This window comes from Heptranchias perlo, chromosome 30, assembly GCF_035084215.1.
Source record: "Heptranchias perlo isolate sHepPer1 chromosome 30, sHepPer1.hap1, whole genome shotgun sequence".
Lineage (NCBI taxonomy): Eukaryota > Metazoa > Chordata > Chondrichthyes > Hexanchiformes > Hexanchidae > Heptranchias > Heptranchias perlo.
The window spans coordinates 32,476,960-32,497,864 of NC_090354.1; the positions used below are offsets into that span (position 1 = coordinate 32,476,960).

A 20,905-nucleotide genomic window follows, 5' to 3' on the forward strand; every position below is an offset into this window, starting at 1 on the left:
CCCTCTCCCCCAATCTTCCCCCTCCCCCCGATGTTCCCCTCCCCCCGATCTTCCTCTCTTCCCCCGATCTCCCCCACTTCCACTCCTATCTTCCCCTCTGCTCCCCCAATTTTCCCCTCTCCCCCAATCTTTTCCCCTCCCTCTGATCTTCCCCCTCCCCCCGATCTTCCCCCTCCCCCCGATCTTCCCCTTCCCCCCCGATCTTCCCCTTCCCCCCCGATCTTCCCCCTCCCCCCCGATCTTCCCCTTCCCCCCCGATCTTCCTCTCTCCCCCCGATCTTCCTCTCTTCCCCCCGATCTCCCCCACTTCCACTCCTATCTTCCCCTCTGCCCCCCCCAATTTTCCTCTCTCCCCCCCCCGATCTTCCCCTTTCCCTCCCCCGATCTTCTTTCCAGCACCTGATGCCGTCTCGCTCTCTCTCTTCCTCTCCCCGCCCCCCCCCCCACCACCTCACGTCGCAGCTCCTGGCTGGCTGCCGAGCACGAAACCCGGAAAGAACTTTAATCACCATCAATTACGTTGCGATCGGGTCGGAAACAGTAAGTTTTTTTATTCGAGTTTGCCACGCGCACCTTCAACCCCTCCCCCCACCACTGCCAACCAGCCACCATTTCACAATTGTGTCTAGTGTCACTACTAACTGCCCCAGCACAGCTAATTCAGCACAGACTCAGTAACAAATCTGGTCTGCATGGCTCAGTTATGCCATTCTTTGTTATTACAATCTTCAGGTCATTAATGCCCTTTAGGGAAGGAAACCTACTGTCCATATACGTGACTCCAGTCTGACACCAACGTGATTGACTCTTACCTGCCCTCTGAAGTGGCCTGACAAGCCACTCAGTTGTATCAAACCACTACCAGCAGAAGGCAGCCCACCACCACCTTCTCAGGGCAACTAGTGACGGGCAATAAATGACAACCACATCCAGAGAATGAATAAAAAAGAAGTTGGCTGAGACTCTGTGTTCTTAGCTCAATCCACGATGGCAGCAGCTGACTAAAAACAGCCCCTATAAGGTGCATGGGAACAACACCACCTGCACGTTCCCCTCCAAGTCACACACCATCCCGACTTGGAAATATATCGCCGTTCCTTCATCGTCGCTGGGTCAAAATCCTGGAACTTGATAAAGAGGAGGTACTAGAAAGGCTGACTGTACTTAAAGTAGATAAGTCATACCATAGAAATCATAGAAATTTACGGCACAGAAGGAGGTCATTCGGCCCATCGTGTCTGTGCCGGCTGAAAAAGAGCCACCCAGCATAATCCCACTTTCCAGCTCATGGTCCATAGCCCTGTAGGTTCCGGCACTTCAGATGCATATCCAAGTACTATTTAAATGCAATCAGGGTTTCTGCCTCTACCACCCTATTAGGCAGTGAGTTCTAGACCCCCACCACCCTCTGGGTGAAAGAAATTCTCCTCAACTCCCCTCTAATCCTTCTACCAATTACTTTAAATCTATGCCCCTGGTTATTGACCTCTCTGCTAAGGGAAATAAGCCCTTCCTATTCACTCCATCTAGGCCCCTCAAATTGTTGAAGGTGGCAGAGCAGGTTGAGAAAGCGGTTAAAAACGCATACGGGATCCTGGGCTTTATAAATAGAGGCATAGAGTACAAAAGCAAGGAAGTTATGATGAACCTTTATAAAACACTGGTTCAGCCACAACTGGAGTATTGTGTCCAATTCTGGTTCCAGGGATGAAGGACTTCAGTTACGTGGAGAGACTGGAGAAGCTGGGGTTGTTCTCCTTACAGCAGAGAAGGTTGCGAGGAGATTTGATAGAAGTATTCAAAATCATGAAAGGTCTAGACAGAATAGATAGAGAAAAATTGTTCCCATTGGCAGAAGGGTCAAGAACCAGATTTAAGGTGATTGGTAAAAGAACCAAAGGCAACATGAGGAAAAACATTTTTATGCAGCGAGTGGTTAGGATCTGGAATGTACTGCCTGAGGGCTTAGTGAAAGCAGATTCAATCATGGCCTTCAAAAGGGAATTGGATAAGTACTTGAAAGGAAAACATTTGCAGGGCTACAGGGAAAAGGGCAGGGGAGTGGGTCTAGCAAGATTGCTCTTGCAGAGAGCTGGCCCAGCTTGATGGGCCAAATGGCCTCCTTCTGTGCTGTAACCATTCTATGATTCTATGATTAGAATTGAACACAATACTCCAGCTGAGACCTTTATAAAGGTTTAGCCTTCCCAACTTGTCCTGCCACCTTCAAAGATTTGTGTACATACACCCCCAGGTCTCTCTGTTCCTGCACTCCTTTAAAATTGTACCATTTTGTTTCTATTGCCTCTCCTCGTTCTTACTACCAAAATCTATCACTTCACACTTCTCTGTGTTAAATTTCATCTGCCATGTGTCTGCCCATTTCACCAGTCTGTTACTATCCTCCGCATTGTTTACTACATTTCCGAGTTTCATGTCATCTGCAAACTTTGAAATTATACCCTCTATACCCAAGTCCAGGTCGTTAATATATATCAAAAAGAGCAGTGGACCTAATACTGACCCCTGGGGAACACCACTGTATACTTCCCTCCAGTCTGAAAAACGACCATTCACCACTACTCTCTGCTTTCTGTCCCTTAGCCAATTTTGTATTCATGCTGCCACTGTCCCTTTAATCCCATGGGCTTTAATTTTGCTAACATGTCTGTTATGTGGCACTTTATCAAATGCCTTTTGAAAGTCCATATACACAACATCAACTACACTACCCTCATCAACCCTCTCCGTTACTTCAAAACAGGACTTAAAACTGTAACAGGAATTGTCTACAGACCTCCTGATAGCAGCTATGAAGTGGCAAAATATATTCAGAGATTAGAGAGGCTTGTAATAAAGCAGAGTTATTTTAGTGGGAGATTTTAATTTTCATATAGGGAAGAGCAGAGTGGCTCAAGTCAGAAAGGGAGTGAATTTCTTGAGTGCATTCAAGATAGTTTTCTGGAGCAATGTGATCTAGAACCAACAAGAGGACCGGTTATACTAGATTTAGTAATGAGTAATGAGCCAGACTTACTTCATAACTTAACAGTAACGGAACATTTATCGAACAATGATCATAATATGATCGAATTCAATGTTAGGTTTGAAAAGGAGAAACATAACATAGTTATTAAGATTCTAGATTTTGGTACGGCTAACTTTAATGGGATGAGACAGAGACTGACGACCACAAACTGGTCAAAACTGTTATTGGGTAAAATTACAGATGAACAGTGGGAGGTGATAAATGAAGAATTTAACTTAATACAGGACCAGTATATACCCCTAAGGGGCAAGAGCTCCACTTACCAAATAAAACAGCCTTGGTCAACAAAAGAGGTGAGAGATAACACCTCTTTCAACACCTCTAAAGGGCAGAGCATACAAAAGTGCAAAGAATAGTGTAGATCCAGGGGACTGGGATTGATATAAAGAACAGCAAAGGAAGACAAAAAGATAGTAAAAGCTGCAAAAAGGGAGTACGAAAAGGATCTTGCGAGGGATATCAAGATTAACACAAAAAGTTTTTACAATTATATTAGAAGAAAAAGGGTAGTCAAAGGTAATATGGGGCCCTTTAAAAACAGATGTGGGTAATATTGCAAATTAAAATAAGGAAATGGCAGACTTGTTGAATAATTACTTTGTGACAATCTTCACAGTAGAGGAAGAGGATAATATACCCGACATTCCAGAGAAACTAATAATGAATCAAGGACTGGAATTAATGTAAGCAAGAAAACAGTATTAGAAAAAATAATGGCACTAAAGATTGACAAATCATAGAACCATAGAATGGTTACAGCATAGAAGGAGGCCATTCAGCCCATCGAGCCCATGCCGGCTCTTTGTAAGAGCAATCCAGTTAGTCCCATTCCCCCACTCTTTCCCCACAGTTCTGCAAATTTTTTCCCTTCAAGTATTTATCCAATTCCTTTTTGAAAGCCACAATTGAATCTGCCTCCACCACCCCCTCAGGCAGCACATTCCAGATCATAACTACTCGTTGCATAAAAAAGCTTTTTCTCATGTCGCCTTTAGTTCTTTTGCCAATCACCTTAAATCTGTGTCCTCTGGATCTCGACCCTTCCGCCAATGGGAACAGTTTCTTTTTATTTACTTTATCTAAACCCTTCATGATTTTGAACACTTCTATCAAATCTCCCCTGAACCTTCTCTGCTCTAAGGAGAACAATCCCAGCTTCTCCAGTCTATCCATGTGACTGAAGTCCCACATCTGGAGTACTGTGAACAGTTCTGGGAACCACACCTTAGAAAAGATCTATTGGCCTTGGAAGGAGTGCAGCGCTGATTCACCGGGATGTTACCAGGGCTCCAAGGGTTAGATTATGAGGAGAGATTACATAAACCAGGCTTGTATTCCCTGGAATATAGAAGGTTAAGGGTTGATTTGATTGAGGTTTTTAGGATTTTGAAAGGAATTGATAGGGTAGAGAGAGAGAAACTTTTTCCGCTGGTGGGGGAGTCTAGGACAAGGGGACATAACCTTAAAATCAGAGGCAGGCCATTCAGGAGAGAAGTTAGGAAACACTTCTTCACACAAAGGGTGGTAGAAATGTGGAACTCTCTCCCACAGAGAGCAGTAGATGCTAGCTCAATAATAATTTTAAATCTGAGATCGATAGATTTTTGCTAGCCGAGGGTATTCAGGGATATGGAGCCAAGGCGGGTAAATGGAGTTAGGATACAGATCAGCCATGATCTCATTGAATGGTGGAACAGGTTCGAGGGGCTGAATGGCCTCCTCCTGTTCCTATGTTCCTATTTAATAGTCTAAGGGAACGTACAGAGCACCAGTTATAACAAATCTCTCCTTACTTTAACTTAATTTCAGCCCCTCCTCCTAACAAAGAAAAGAGTAGACCATGCCACACTACCCCTGTTAGTGGGCTGAGTAACACTTTGGTCAGCCCTATACCTGAACCGCATCAAGGCTTGCTCTGTGCCTGATTGCCTATCTTCTTAAGGTAAACTTGTGCAGAGTCTTATCTGCCTCTCTCAGCAGAACTTACCAATTGGCCCGAACACATGCTCCTCTGTTCAATTGTTCCCTCCCTGGAGAGAAAATTGAGGCTTGACTTCTTACTCTATCCCTGTCCACAGATTGACCAATTCAACTGGCTATTGTTCCCTCTGGGTGGAGGCTCCTGGCAACTAACACCTTCTGGGTCCACAATGAACTTTAAGCCTGGGTGGCTCAAAGGCCAGATTTATTGGCCCTCATTGTTTGACCAGAGTTAGGTAACATTCCACAGACTGGCCCGTCCGGCTTTAATACATAGCTCCGTCCACCAGACTAGTGATTTTTAAGCCCTCCTGAGCTCAATTTAGTTTAAAAGTAACACTTTAACATAAATCATGCCCAGATCATCTGCAACAAAATGGTCAAACATTCACTCCCTTCCAGACTCTGAGTGGCGCCCAGCGACCCTGCCTCCGATTCACTCTGTGTGGGCTGCGTCGCTGGCTCACCGAGCGCTCTGTCCACAAGATGGCTTGAGGCATCTAACCTCCCACCCATGTGATACCTCACTGTCCACACCCCTCATAGAACGATCAGCGCATGCGCCAGACGCTCGAGACTTTTACATTCCTGACCCAGTCACCAAATTCTTAAATCGTCTCAAACTCCCCAGGAGTGTGTTAATATTTATAGGGGGTCCCCGGGAGTGTGTGACTATTTATAGGGGGTCCCTGGGAGTGTGTGACTATTTATAGGGGGTCCCCGGGAGTGTGTTAATATTTATAGGGGGTCCCCAGGAGTGTGTGACTATTTATAGGGGGTCCCCGGGAGTGTGTTAATATTTATAGGGGACCCCGGGAGTGTGTGACTATTTATAGGGGGTACCTGGGAGTGTGTGACTATTTATAGGGGGTTCCCAGGAGTGTGTGACTATTTATAGGGGGTCCCTGGGAGTGTGTGACTATTTATAGGGGGTCCCTGGGAGTGTGTGAATAATTATAGGGGATCCCCAGGAGTGTGTGACTATTTATAGGGGGTCCCCGGGAGTGTGTGAATATTTATAGGGGGTCCCTGGGAGTGTGTGACTATTTATAGGGGGTCCCCGGGAGTGTGTGAATATTTATACGGGGGTCCCCAGGAGTGTGTGACTATTTATAGGGGGTCCCCGGGAGTGTGTGAATATTTATAGGGGGTCCCCAGGAGTGTGTGACTATTTATAGGGGGTCCCCGGGAGTGTGTGAATATTTATAGGGGACCCCGGGAGTGTGTGACTATTTATAGGGGGTCCCTGGGAGTGTGTGACTATTTATAGGGGGTTCCCAGGAGTGTGTTAATATTAATAGGGGGTCCCCGGGAGTGTGTTAATATTTATAGGGGGTCCCCGGGAGTGTGTGAATAATTATAGGGGGTCCCCAGGAGTGTGTGACTATTTATAGGGGGTCCCCGGGAGTGTGTGAATATTTATAGGGGGTCCCTGGGAGTGTGTGACTATTTATAGGGGGTCCCCGGGAGTGTGTGAATATTTATACGGGGGTCCCCAGGAGTGTGTGACTATTTATAGGGGGTCCCCGGGAGTGTGTGAATATTTATAGGGGGTCCCCAGGAGTGTGTGAATATTTATAGGGGGTCCCTGGGAGTGTGTGACTATTTATAGGGGGTCCCCGGGAGTGTGTGAATATTTATACGGGGGACTGCAGGAGTGTGTGAATATTTATAGGGGATCCCCTGGAATGTGTGAATATTTATAGGGGGTCCCCGGGAGTGTGTTAATATTAATAGGGGGTCCCCGGGAGTGTGTGACTATTTATAGGGGTCCCCGGGAGTGTGTGACTATTTATAGGGGGTCCCTGGGAGTGTGTGACTATTTATAGGGGGTCCCCGGGAGTGTGTGACTATTTATAGGGGGTCCCTGGGAGTGTGTGACTATTTATAGGGGGTCCCCGGGAGTGTGTGACTATTTATAGGGGGTCCCTGGGAGTGTGTGACTATTTATAGGGGGTCCCTGGGAGTGTGTGACTATTTATAAGGGATCCCCGGGAGTGTGTGACTATTTATAGGGGGTCCCTGGGAGTGTGTGACTATTTATAGGGGGTCCCTGGGAGTGTGTGACTATTTATAGGGGGTCCCCGGGAGTGTGTGACTATTTATAAGAGATCCCCGGGAGTGTGTGACTATTTATAGGGGGTCCCTGGGAGTGTGTGACTATTTATAGGGGGTCCCTGGGAGTGTGTGACTATTTATAGGGGGTCCCCGGGAGTGTGTGACTATTTATAGGGGGTCCCTGGGAGTGTGTGACTATTTATAGGGGGTCCCCGGGAGTGTGTGACTATTTATAGGGGGTCCCTGTGAGTGTGTGACTATTTATAGGGGGTCCCCGGGAGTGTGTGACTATTTATAGGGGGTCCCTGGGAGTGTGTGACTATTTATAAGGGATCCCCGGGAGTGTGTGAATATTTATTGGGGGTCCACAGAATGCCACCTATGAGAATAAAGCACCCCGTCAGTGTTACGCATTGAGTGTCCGCCCAGTTTAAGAGCTCAAAATCAAGACTGCAGCTGGACTGAGAAACTGGAATTTCAATGGTGAACCTTGCCATTGTATAACTGCCATCAATCACAGGAGCTCAGATTGTCCTTATCACTCCCCTCTCTCCGCTCTTCGATTAAATGCTGGGGTTTGTGGCCAAGGGAACAAACAAGAAGCAGTTTATTATCTACACTTTGTAGGCTGCAGATTACACGTATGGAGACCAGAGCTGTGACACCCTGTTGTGTTCAGAGGACAATTTAATTGTTAATTGCTGCAATCAATCCTTTCCTTCAACCATCCGATGAATAACAGGTCCATTGGGTGTAAAAGCAATAATCTCAATCTCATTGCAATTGCTAACACACACACAATTACCCACACAGCTGGGAGGACTGCACAGTGTGTTACACAGCTGTGTGCACTGAACAGTGTGTTACACAGAGAGAGCTGTGTGTACTGAACAGTGTGTTACACAGGGAGAGGTGTGTGCACTGAACAGTGTGTTACACAGAGAGAGCTGTGTGTACTGAACAGTGTGTTACACAGGGAGCTGTGTGCACTGAACAGTGTGTTACACACAGGGAGCTGTGTGTACTGAACAGTGTGTTACACAGGGAGCTGTGTGTACTGAACAGTGTGTTACACAGGGAGAGCTGTGTGCACTGAACAGTGTGTTACACAGGGAGCTGTGTGCACTGAACAGTGTGTTACACAGGGAGAGCTGTGTGCACTGAACAGTGTGTTACACAGAGAGAGCTGTGTGCACTGAACAGTGTGTTACACAGAGAGAGCTGTGTGTACTGAACAGTGTGTTACACAGAAAGAACAGTGTGTTACACAGAGAGAGCTGTGTGCACTGAACAGTGTGTTACACAGAGAGAGCTGTGTGTACTGAACAGTGTGTTACACAGAAAGAACAGTGTGTTACACAGAGAGAGCTGTGTGTACTGAACAGTGTGTTACACAGGGAGAGCTGTGTGTACTGAACAGTGTGTTACACAGGGAGAGCTGTGTGTACTGAACAGTGTGTTACAGAGGGAGAGCTGTGTGTACTGAACAGTGTGTTACACAGGGAGAGCTGTGTGTACTGAACAGTGTGTTACACAGAGAGCTGTGTGTACTGAACAGTGTGTTACACAGGGAGAGCTGTGTGCACTGAACAGTGTGTTACACAGGGAGAGCTGTGTGTACTGAACAGTGTGTTACACAGGGAGAGCTGTGTGTACTGAACAGTGTGTTACACAGGGAGAGCTGTGTGCACTGAACAGTGTGTTACACAGGGAGAGCTGTGTGTACTGAACAGTGTGTTACACAGAGAGAGCTGTGTGTACTGAACAGTGTGTTACACACAGGGAGCTGTGTGTACTGAACAGTGTGTTACACAGGGAGCTGTGTGTACTGAACAGTGTGTTACACAGGGAGAGCTGTGTGCACTGAACAGTGTGTTACACAGGGAGCTGTGTGCACTGAACAGTGTGTTACACAGGGAGAGCTGTGTGCACTGAACAGTGTGTTACACAGGGAGAGCTGTGTGCACTGAACAGTGTGTTACACAGGGAGAGCTGTGTGCACTGAACAATGTGTTACACAGAGAGAGCTATGTGTACTGAACAGTGTGTTACACAGAGAGCTGTGTGTACTGAACAGTGTGTTACACAGGGAGAGCTGTGTGCACTGAACAGTGTGTTACACAGAGAGAGCTGTGTGTACTGAACAGTGTGTTACACAGGGAGAGCTGCGTGTACTGAACAGTGTGTTACACACAGAGAGCTGTGTGTACTGAACAGTGTGTTACACAGGGAGAGCTGTGTGTACTGAACAGTGTGTTACAGAGGGAGAGCTGTGTGTACTGAACAGTGTGTTACACAGGGAGAGCTGTGTGTACTGAACAGTGTGTTACACAGAGAGCTGTGTGTACTGAACAGTGTGTTACACAGGGAGAGCTGTGTGTACTGAACAGTGTGTTACACAGAGAGCTGTGTGCACTGAACAGTGTGTGACACAGAGAGCTGTGTGCACTGAACAGTGTGTTACACAGGGAGAGCTGTGTGCACTGAACAGTGTGTTACACAGGGAGAGCTGTGTGCACTGAACAATGTGTTACACAGAGAGAGCTGTGTGCACTGAACAGTGTGTTACACAGAGAGAGCTGTGTGTACTGAACAGTGTGTTACACAGGGAGAGCTGTGTGTACTGAACAGTGTGTTACACAGGGAGAGCTGTGTGCACTGAGCAGTGTGTTACACAGAGAGAGCTGTGTGCACTGAGCAGTGTGTTACACAGAGAGAGCTGTGTGTACTGAACAGTGTGTTACACAGGGAGAGCTGTGTGCACTGAGCAGTGTGTTACACAGAGAGAGCTGTGTGCACTGAGCAGTGTGTTACACAGAGAGAGCTGTGTGTACTGAACAGTGTGTTACACAGAGAGAGCTGTGTGCACTGAACAGTGTGTTACACAGAGAGAGCTGTGTGTACTGAACAGTGTGTTACACAGAGAGAGCTGTGTGCACTGAACAGTGTGTTACACAGGGAGAGCTGTGTGTACTGAACAGTGTGTTACACAGGGAGAGCTGTGTGTACTGAACATTGTGTTACACAGGGAGAGCTGTGTGTACTGAACAGTGTGTTACACAGGGAGAGCTGTGTGTACTGAACAGTATGTTACACAGGGAGAGCTGTGTGTACTGAACAGTGTGTTACACAGGGAGAGCTGTGTGCACTGAACAGTGTGTTACACAGGGAGAGCTGTGTGCACTGAACAGTGTGTTACACAGGGAGAGCTGTGTGCACTGAACAGTGTGTTACACAGGGAGAGCTGTGTGTACTGAACAGTGTGTTACACACGGAGAGCTGTGTGTACTGAACAGTGTGTTACACAGGGAGAGCTGTGTGTACTGAACAGTGTGTTACAGAGGGAGAGCTGTGTGTACTGAACAGTGTGTTACACAGAGAGCTGTGTGTACTGAACAGTGTGTTACACAGAGAGCTGTGTGTACTGAACAGTGTGTTACACAGGGAGAGCTGTGTGCACTGAACAGTGTGTGACACAGAGAGCTGTGTGCACTGAACAGTGTGTTACACAGGGAGAGCTGTGTGCACTGAACAATGTGTTACACAGAGAGAGCTGTGTGCACTGAACAGTGTGTTACACAGAGAGAGCTGTGTGTACTGAACAGTGTGTTACACAGGGAGAGCTGTGTGTACTGAACAGTGTGTTACACACAGAGAGCTGTGTGTACTGAACAGTGCGTTACACAGGGAGCTGTGTGCACTGAACAGTGTGTTACACAGGGAGAGCTGTGTGTACTGAACAGTGTGTTACACAGGGAGAGCTGTGTGTACTGAACATTGTGTTACACAGGGAGAGCTGTGTGTACTGAACAGTGTGTTACACAGGGAGAGCTGTGTGTACTGAACAGTGTGTTACACAGGGAGAGCTGTGTGTACTGAACATTGTGTTACACAGGGAGAGCTGTGTGTACTGAACAGTGTGTTACACAGGGAGAGCTGTGTGTACTGAACAGTGTGTTACACAGGGAGAGCTGTGTGTACTGAACAGTGTGTTACACAGGGAGAGCTGTGTGCACTGAACAGTGTGTTACACAGGGAGAGCTGTGTGCACTGAACAGTGTGTTACACAGGGAGAGCTGTGTGCACTGAACAGTGTGTTACACAGAGAGAGCTGTGTGCACTGAACAGTGTGTTACACAGAGAGAGCTGTGTGCACTGAGCAGTGTGTTCCACACAGGGAGAGCTGTGTGTACTGAACAGTGTGTTACACAGGGAGCTGTGTGTACTGAACAGTGTGTTACACAGGGAGAGCTGTGTGCACTGAACAGTGTGTTACACAGGGAGAGCTGTGTGCACTGAACAGTGTGTTACACAGGGAGAGCTGTGTGCACTGAACAGTGTGTTACACAGAGAGAGCTGTGTGCACTGAACAGTGTGTTACACAGAGAGAGCTGTGTGCACTGAGCAGTGTGTTCCACACAGGGAGAGCTGTGTGTACTGAACAGTGTGTTACACAGGGAGCTGTGTGTACTGAACAGTGTGTTACACAGGGAGAGCTGTGTGCACTGAACAGTGTGTTACACAGGGAGAGCTGCATTTACTGAACAGTGTGTTACACAGGGAGAGCTGTGTGAATTGAGCATTGTGTTAGATGGAGTTTCATGGTGTTCCACTATGTCAGTTGCTGAGAAATTGCAATTTCCCACCCAGTCAGTGAAGACGAATCTTTATCCGGTTGATTTTCGGATGTTCATCTGTTGTTAATTTCTTGTGTGATTTTTCAGTCTCGGTGATGGATATCAGGGATGTCCAAGAAGGGCACCGGTCGGAGGTGATGAAGAAACATGGCAGCAGTTACTCCGAGAAACGGTGCTTCACCATCGTGTTTACAGGCAACAGGACCAACCTGGACCTGGTGGCAGGATCGGAGGAAGAAGGGAGGCGATGGGTTCAAGGCTTTCAAAAACTGAGAAAAAAAGCAGAAACCATGAGTCAGCGAGAGAAAATTCACCAATATCCTTTGTCAGCTGTTTTCTTTGGGCAGATACAGTAATGGGACATTCAACCAGACCACACCTGAAAACCATGGGCAATGTTAATTCGAATTCCCCATATACACCGCCAGAAATGGGGACTGTAAGATTACCCCGAAACAGGGCGGTGTTTAGACTGGGTAGTACAGTGATTAGTAGCATGTCTTGGTTGTGTACATGTGTGTGTATGTTTGTGCATGCTAGTGTGTGTGTGCATGCTAGTGTGTGTATATGTGTGTGCGCCTGTCTGTAGGTGTGTGCTTGCATGCGTGTGTGTGAGTGTGCGTCTGTGAGTGTGTGCGCATATGCGTCTGTGTGTGCATGTTTTGTGTCTGTGTGTGCATGCCTGTGTGTGTGTGTGTAAGTGCCTGTGTGTGTGCATATGCATGCCTGTGTGTGGGTGAAAGTGATTGTATGTATGCGTGCATGCATCGGTGTGCGCGCATTTGTGTGTCTGAATGCGTGCCTGTTTGTATGTGTGTGTGTGCATGTGGAAGTGTGTGTGCATACTTGATGCATACATGTGTGTGCGTGTGCATGTGTGTGTGATATGCGTGTGTGTGCACGTTGTTTGTGTGTGGTGTGGTGTGTGCGTAGTGTGTATACTTTGTGTGTGCCTGTGTGTGGTGTGCCTGTGTGTGGTGTGCCTGTGTGTGGTGTGCCTGTGTGTGGTGTGTCTGCCTGTCTGTGTCTATGTGTCTGTCTGTGTGTCTGTGAAAGGGCTGGCGAGCTCCATGTCCATGTCCATCTTCCTCCTCGTCCCAGACATGTTGCAGGTGCTGCTCTAGAACTTTCATTCAATAGAATTTTTCCCATCCACTTTTGTATTTGAGTTACCTCCTTACATCAATCTACCTGGATCCATGAATACCTCCGGAAAGCCGACAAAAATAAGGACAACAAAATGAGCTTCAAAGAGATTAAAAACCTGCTGAAGATGCTCAACGTTGAAACAGATGATGAATATGCTTACCAGGTGTTCAAGGTAAGATCCATCTGAGTAAAGGGAGAGGGCCCATTGGTGACTTTCTGTCATATCCACAGGGACACAACTGCATGCTTTTGTGAATCTGACTGTTTTTACAGTGAAATCTCATTGTTACAAACCTAGCAAGTTTAGGTACCAAGAATATAAGAAATAGGAGCAGGAGTAGGCCATACGGCCCCTCGAGCCAGCTCTGCTATTCAGACCATGGTTGATCTTCGACCTCAACTCCACTTTCCCCTAGTGTCCCCATATCCCTTGATTCCCTTAGTGTCCAAAAATCTATCGACCTCAGCCTTGAATATACTCCATCGACTGAGCATCCACAGCCCTCTGGGGTAGAGAATTCCGAAGATTCACAACCCTCTGAGTGAAGAAATTTTTCCTCATCTCGGTCCTAAATGGCCGACACCTTATCCTGAGACTATGTCCCCCAGTTCTAGACTCTCCAGCCAGGGGAAACAGCCTCTCAGCATCTACCCTGTCAAACCCTCTAAGAATTTTATGTGTTTCAATGAGATCACCTCTCATTCTTCTAAACTCCAGAGAATATAAGCTCACTCTACTCAATCTCTCCTCATAGGACAACCCTCTCATAAGGGAGGGTTCAAGTGGTTTGAGTCTAATATATCAGCAAAGCATTCTCCTTCTGCCTGTTATACAAGACGGGATCACGGGCGGTGTGAATTAACAGCATTTATTCGTATTGTACTTGGAGTATTTTTGCTGTTTAACCTTGAAAGGAACAAGACTTGACACTGTTCAATGAGGAATTATTCCATTGGGGCTCTCATTGGGCTTCTTTACAGATCAAATAAGATCCACAGATCAGGGACATGGAAAGATGTTAGAACCAAACCGCAGTTATTATTGTTGGAGTTCTGTAAATACCTTTGACCTCCGACTCTCGTGATTATGCTTGTTTACAGCCAGATCTATATCACACACATAGTACGACAGAGATTAGATGCACACCCAGCAGATTAAATCTAACCTGCAAACATCCAACATAGTTTTACAATATTGCCTAAAAGTTAATGATCAGATGTTTCTGTAGATAATCAAAGATTGAGTGTTGCTTGGTTTCCACATGTTGTATGGGGCACAGGTGACCAGGTGACTCCTACTCACCCCCATTCATGAAGCCATTCAGCACCATCGCTGCCGTCTACTGTTTGAGTATTTGATCATTTAATAGGCCAGGGTGCCGATTCACACATCACGTGGTTCACAGTTAAACCAAAGTACTTGCAGCATTGAAGTCAGGATAAGTCATCCTGTTCCTATCAGAGAAGTCCCACCAATTCTCCCTGGATGATGCCCTTTCACCTCTAGGATCCGGATTTCAATTCAACCCAGACTAATGGAATGAACATTTCCTTTGCTGGCTGTAAGGGTTCCATATGAAATGGGTTGGGAAACTGAACCCCGCCCCTACTGGGTATGGGCCAAAATTGATCAGTGTAGATGGTGGAGTCGATAATCCTGGGCTGCAAGAGGAGCTTTTCTTGCTGTCACCTGGGGTAGACGTGGAGATCCTAGAGTGGTTTCTAACATAAGGCAAATAGCAGAGACGTTGAGACTTGTTGAGGATGTCAGGATTCCACAGTACCAGAATTGAATTATCGAGGGCAGGCATCTTCTATCAGATGGGCGGGGCGTGTGACGGGCGGGGCGTGTGACGGGCGGGGCGTGTGACGGGCGGGACGTGTGACGGGCGGGGCGTGTGACGGGCGGGGCGTGTGACGGGCGGGGCGTGTGACGGGCGGGGCGTGTGACGGGCGGGACGTGTGACGGGCAGGGCGTGTGACGGGTGGAGTGTGTGACGGGAGGCCGATCAGCAACTGCCAGTTTCCCGCCTTAATTTTATTTAATGTGTCAGTACTAGAGGAAGCCAGGCCGGGGGTGAAGCAGCAGCTGTGGGAGGGTGAGGGTGGCGCTCGATGGGGGTGATTTCACCCTTTATGTCAGCAGGACTCTGCTTTCATCTGATCGGGTTCCAGGCTCAGGCCGGATCCGAAGGTCGATCTTGCCATTCTGGTGCCGGGTCAGGTTTGGAAATTTCAGATTATTTGCAGCATCAGGATTCCCTTTATGATCAATGAGAGACAAAGCTGGAGGTGAGTGACATCCAGGAGCTGAACTCTGGTGGTCTGTGTGTGGGTAATCCCGGCTCGTGGGTCCCACTGATTCACTCTGTAATTACCATCAAGAAATGATTGCCCAGGAAGAGGAAGAGAAAGACTTGTATTTCTATAGCGCCTTTCATGACTTCAGGACATCCCAAAGCTCTTTACAGCCAATGAAATGCTTTTGAAGTGTAGTCACTGTTGTGATGTAGGAAACACAGCAGCCAATTTGCACACAGCAAGATTCCAAATCGGTAATGAAATAATGACCAGATAATCTGTTTTAGTGATGTTGGGTGAGGGATAAATATTGACCAGGACGCCTGGAGAATTTCCTGCTCTTCTTCGAAATAGTGGCTGTGGGATCTTTTACGTCCACCTGAGAGGGCAGATGGGGCCTCAGTTTAATATCTCATTTAAAAGATGATACTTCCAATAGTGCAGCACTCCCTCAGTACTGCACTGGAGTGTCAGCCTAGGTTATGTGCCTAAGTCTTTGGAGCAGGACTTAAACCCACAAACTTCAGACTCAGAGGCGGGAGTGCTACCCACTGAGCCACAAACACCACCTCGGAAGCTTGAGCTGTTTAGGAATAGAGCAAGAAGGAGCCGACAGGCAGTGATTGAACCGGTTCACAGCTCTGTCTGCTCCGCGGGATAAGCCTGAGGTATTATGCAGCAGCCAGCAATGTAACTACGATGCTTAACAGCTGCAGACACGGAAAATAAACCTGCTGAACACAGATGATTAGCTGAGTGCCGATACATATAGCAAAAGACTTTTAAAAAGGCAGTAGCCACTGCATGTGATATTGAGGCTGCCTGTGTGTATTTGTTACTATAATCCTTCTTAGACATGGGGGTGGTGCCAGAGGACTGGAGAATTGCAAGTGTTACACCCTTGTTCAAAAAAGGGTGTAAGGATAAACCCAGCAACTACAGGCCAGTCAGTTTAACCTCGATGGTGGGGAAGCTTTTAGAAACGATAATCCAGGACAAAATTAACACTCACTTGGACAAGTGTAGATTAATTAAGGAAAACCAGCACGGATTTGTTAAAGGCAAATCATATTTCACTAACTTGATAAAGTTTTTTGATGTGGTAACAGAGAGGGTTGAGGAGGGCAATGCAGTTGATGTGGTGTATTTGGACTTGCGAAAGGCATTTGATAAAGTGCCACATAATAGGCTTGTCAATAAAATTGAACCCCACAGAATAAAAGGGGCAGTGGCAGCATGGACACAAAATTGGCTCAGTGACAGGAAACAGAGAGTAGTGATGAACGGTTGTTTTTCAGACTGGAGGGAGGTGTACAGTGGTGTTCCCCAGGGATCGGTACTAGGACCACTGCTTTTCTTGATATATATTAATGACTTGGACTTGGGTGTACAGGGCACAAGTTCAAAATTTGCAGATGACACAAAACTTGGAAGGGTAGTAAACAGTGAGGAGGATAGTGATAGACTGCAAGAGAACATAGACAGGCTGGTGGAATGGGCGGACACGTGACAGATGAAATTTAACACTGAAAAGTGTGAGGTGATACATTCTGGCAGGAAGAACGAGGAAAGGCAAAATAAACGAAAGGGTACGACTCTAAAGTGGGTGCAGGAACAGAGAGATCTGGGGGTATATTTACACAGGTCGATGAAGGTGGCAGGGCAGGTTGAGAAAGTGGTTAAAAAAGCATATGGGATCCTGCGCTCTATAAATAGAGGCATAGAGTACAAAAGCAAGGAGGTTATGTTGAACCTTTATAAAACACTGGTTCGGCCACAACTGGAGTATTGTGTCCAATTCTGGGCACCGCACTTTAGGAAGGATGTGAAGGCCTTAGAGAGGGTGCAGAAAAGATTTACTAGAATGGTTCCAGGGATGAGGGACCTCAGTTACATGGATAGACTGGAGAAGCTGGGATTGTTCCTTAGAGCAGAGAAGGTTGAGAGGAAATTTGATCGAAGTGTTCAAAATCATGAAGGGTCTAGATAAAGTAAATAAAGAGAAACTGTTCCCATTGGCGGAAGGGTCGCGAACCAGAGGACATAGATTTAAGGTGATTGGCAAAAGAATCAAAGGCGACATGAGAAAAAACTTTTTAACGCAGCGAGTGGTTAGGATCTGGAATGCACTGCCTGAAAGGGTGGTGGAGGCAGGGTTAATCGTGGCTTTCAAAAGGAATTAGATAGGGACCTGAAGGAGAAAGATTTGAAGGGCTACGGAGAAACAGTGGGGGAGTGGGATTAACCGAATCGCTCTTGCAGAGAGCAGGCGCAGGCTCGATGGGCCGAATGGCCTCCTTCTGTGGTGTAACCATTCTATGATTCTAGTGACGTGTTCCCGACAGTTTCTGACATACCGGCCTCCCACAGCCAGTGACAGCACCAAGATAGACATGCTGCATTTGCTGACCTGGGTAAGCCCCTGGGGAGGCCTAGTTATTACTGGGTCCTTCTGGCCACTAGCCTCAGTGGGTGAATTTCCTTTGGTGTTGTAGCTCGTTGCGTTTGGGCTGCGTGTCGGGAGACAGTGAGACCAGCACAACACAATAGCAGTATAAACACTGCTCAAATTGTTTGAAAAATATCCATTGTACCAAGGTTAACCAGTGTCCATGGAGCCCTGCAAATACTATGACATTGGAGAAAGGCCAACAGATCCCCGGAGAGAGTTACAGACTGGAATCCAATCAAGGGGAGTTCAGGTTATTATATATAGAATAACAGATACCCGGGAGAGAGTTACAGACTGGAATTAGAGGTTTGGAGGAGGACAATTCATCTGAGCATCAAATGAGGTTGCGGATTGTGAAATCTGCCCTTACTATCTCCTCTCTCTCGGTTACACTAAGTGTTTTTTTACGTTTCTCTGTGGGTTTAATTTTAGGTTTGGTCTTTAACCAGTGGGAGTGACCTTGCTGATGTGATTCTCTCACTCGATGTTGACCCAGCGTTTTACACAATACAAGAGGATTAACGATCGTGATGTCGCTGCGCTTCCATCGGAACAGGCATCCCATAGTACCAAACCCAAGTGGTCATTTTTCATGTGTGAGCCTAAACCATGAGTGTTGGCCAGCTGTTCAACAATTAGAGGCATCACAGCCGAACTCCATCCTTTCCTCACCTGACACCCACAACCTGCCATTCCCAGCACAGGGTTACTGGACGGTGATCAGGAGTGGGGAAATACCAGCTGATTTATTTCCTGCCCTAACCTAGGAGCACAGAGGCCTACTGCAGCCTCCTCACTGTGCCCTTGCTGCCGGTCACTAGGGCTTTTCTCCACTCTGGTTACTGCCCTTAGCAACAGAGACATCGAAGGGCCTTTGTAGTGTTTTGAACACATGTTCTATCCAGGGTTGCCAACTCTGATTGGACATAGTCCAGGAGGTGTCATCACATGACCTCCTCCCATTGGCTGCTCGACACGTCCATCCTCAGGCCAATTGGAAAGCGAACAGACTCTTTGTTACCTGATTGGGTGATGTGACTGTCAATCAGACAACCTTTTATCCCCCCCTTCATTATTGTTTTTAGTGTCCCTGTACTCTTCTCTGGGGTGTTGCTCACAGCAGTGTGCGAGGAGATTAATCTTTAATTCCTGGAGACTCCAGGACAACCCGGGAGAGTTGGTAACCCTGAGTTCTATCTGAGAAAAGATGCCCCCCTCTCCTGGATCAGGCAGCTCCAGCCTTTCTGTGCAAGGAACGGTCCTTATTTATAGGAGGTTACGACCCAGGAGGTGACACTGATATAGAATGGGCTGAGACGGAGCTTGAAACCAGACTCCCTCCCCAGGAGGGAATACTGAGAGCTGAAAGGGATATATGTCTATTGGAGCTGGCAGTTACCATTTCAGGACAGGCATTCTGCTAGTTTGCCCTCTGTCTGTATTTCAAGCATGTGGAGAAACAAAAAGAATGTGTGTCTGATGTTGTCATCAGTATAAAGCACGACACCACATTTAACATTCTGTAACGCCCCACGTGCTGCTTCTCTGCTCTGTGCGAGCCACTGATAGCCGTGTATTTTTAACATAAATGTTTTAAGAGCCCACCATCCTATCTGTAGCTTTTCACACTGCGGGGGGAACGAGACTGTCAGTCTAGTTCTTCCCGGCAATCATTTCTTCAAGGACCTCTTTACTCTTTGCTGTACAACAGCTGAGGTGACGTGCAGTTAAAGATACCTCCGAGAGCTGGGGAGGAGGAGGGTAAAATGTCACTGTGTAAACATCGAAAAAAAACCCGTCCCCTCAGGATTCTGACCCTCACCTTCTGGAAAAGAAAAGACTGAGGGGTGACCTGATAAAGGTCTTTAAGATTATGAAAGGGTTCGATAGGGTAGATGTAGAGAAGACGTTTCCACTTGTGGGGGAGACCAGGACTAGGGGCCATAAATATAAGATAGTCACTAATAAATCTAATCGGGAATTCAGGAGAAACATCTTTACCCAGAGAGTGGTGAGAATGTGGAACTCGCTCCCACAAGGAGTAGTTGAGGCGAATAGCATAGATGCTTTTAAGGGGATACTAGATAAACACATGAGGGAGAAAGGAATAGAAGGATATGTTGATAGGGTGAGATGAAGTAGGGAGGGAGGAGGCTCGTGTGGAGCGTAAACACCAGCACGGACCAGTTGGGCCGAATGGCCTGTTTCTGTGTTGTACATTCTATGTAATAAAACTCCCCTGTTCAGAGGCAGCAGAGGCCTGTTTTGTGGTGGGTGTTCTGAGCTGTGGTGGATTCTGTAAAATCCACTTCCACCCGGCACCTGCTGAATACTGGTGGCAAGTGCAAATGTGAAGAGGGAGAGTGGTCATGGTGCCTCTCTCCCTAAACCAGGCCCACAACGTCAAGGCCCCTTCGCATTCCCTGGTAGATTTGAACGCCCTAAGCCACTGAACCCTCCCCCTTCCCCCAGGTTCCAGGGAGGCCTCCCCTTTATAGGATACGATGACAGTCAGGCTTTGAGTCGATAAATATCGAGCATTCCTTTCCTTTTTGGTTTTGGAGCAAATCATAGTTACTCTCGGAGACGCAAGTCACACCTGGACAGGCCGGAGATACACTCAGGGTTCTTTGATTTTAGTTTTAGTTCCCTGTCTGAAACTATGATCATGATTTCATGGTGGAGCTGCTGTGATTTTTGTCCCCTGCAGCTGATCACATTTAACGAGTGCCTCGGCTGAGAGCTGACTTGTCAGATGTTTTGTCAGTGCAGAGACTGAGTCAGTGCAGAGAATACGGCCCTATCAGTTATTGCAGACTGAGGCCGAGAGCAGACTGCAGCCACACTCACACTGCGCCTGGGCCTGAATCAGCAAGGCTGCTTCCCGGAGATATGTGGGCCCATGGCAACACGCTGGACAGCAAAAAGTATTACAATAAAGTATATCACACCGTGTCTCTATAAATAGACCACAGGGTTTTAGCCAACTGTGGCTCCTGGGAAAAACACAGGGCATCACATTCGGGAATAGTTTCAGTTTACTCCCCCGATTGCCGAGGAGCTGACTTCTGTTGGGGGTACAGTTCCACAGCCACTGGTCATCCTCCGACACCTTACCTGTTCCTCATGTGTGAGACCAGATCGTGAGTAGCAGCATGCTATTCGACTGTGGTGGGCAATACACCAGGCTTGGTCCCGTCCTCACTCTCAGCCAATAGTTGCGCGGTTTCTAGTAGGAGGTAATTGCTGGTGATCAGGAATTAAGACCCCAGGTAATGT

General features: G+C 47.2%; 1 protein-coding gene across 3 annotated transcripts in view; it reads left to right on the forward strand.

Moving 5' to 3' along the window:
* The window catches only part of LOC137300039 (1-phosphatidylinositol 4,5-bisphosphate phosphodiesterase delta-3-like), a 167,257-nt gene that overhangs the window by 55,365 nt on the left and 90,987 nt on the right, over positions 1-20,905 (forward strand). For all 3 annotated transcript variants that reach the window (XM_067969131.1, XM_067969129.1, XM_067969130.1), the window contains exons 3-4: positions 11,812-12,040; positions 12,916-13,045. In XM_067969131.1, the coding sequence (XP_067825232.1) occupies positions 11,812-12,040; positions 12,916-13,045 (359 nt within the window). The remainder of the gene's footprint in view (positions 1-11,811; positions 12,041-12,915; positions 13,046-20,905) is intronic.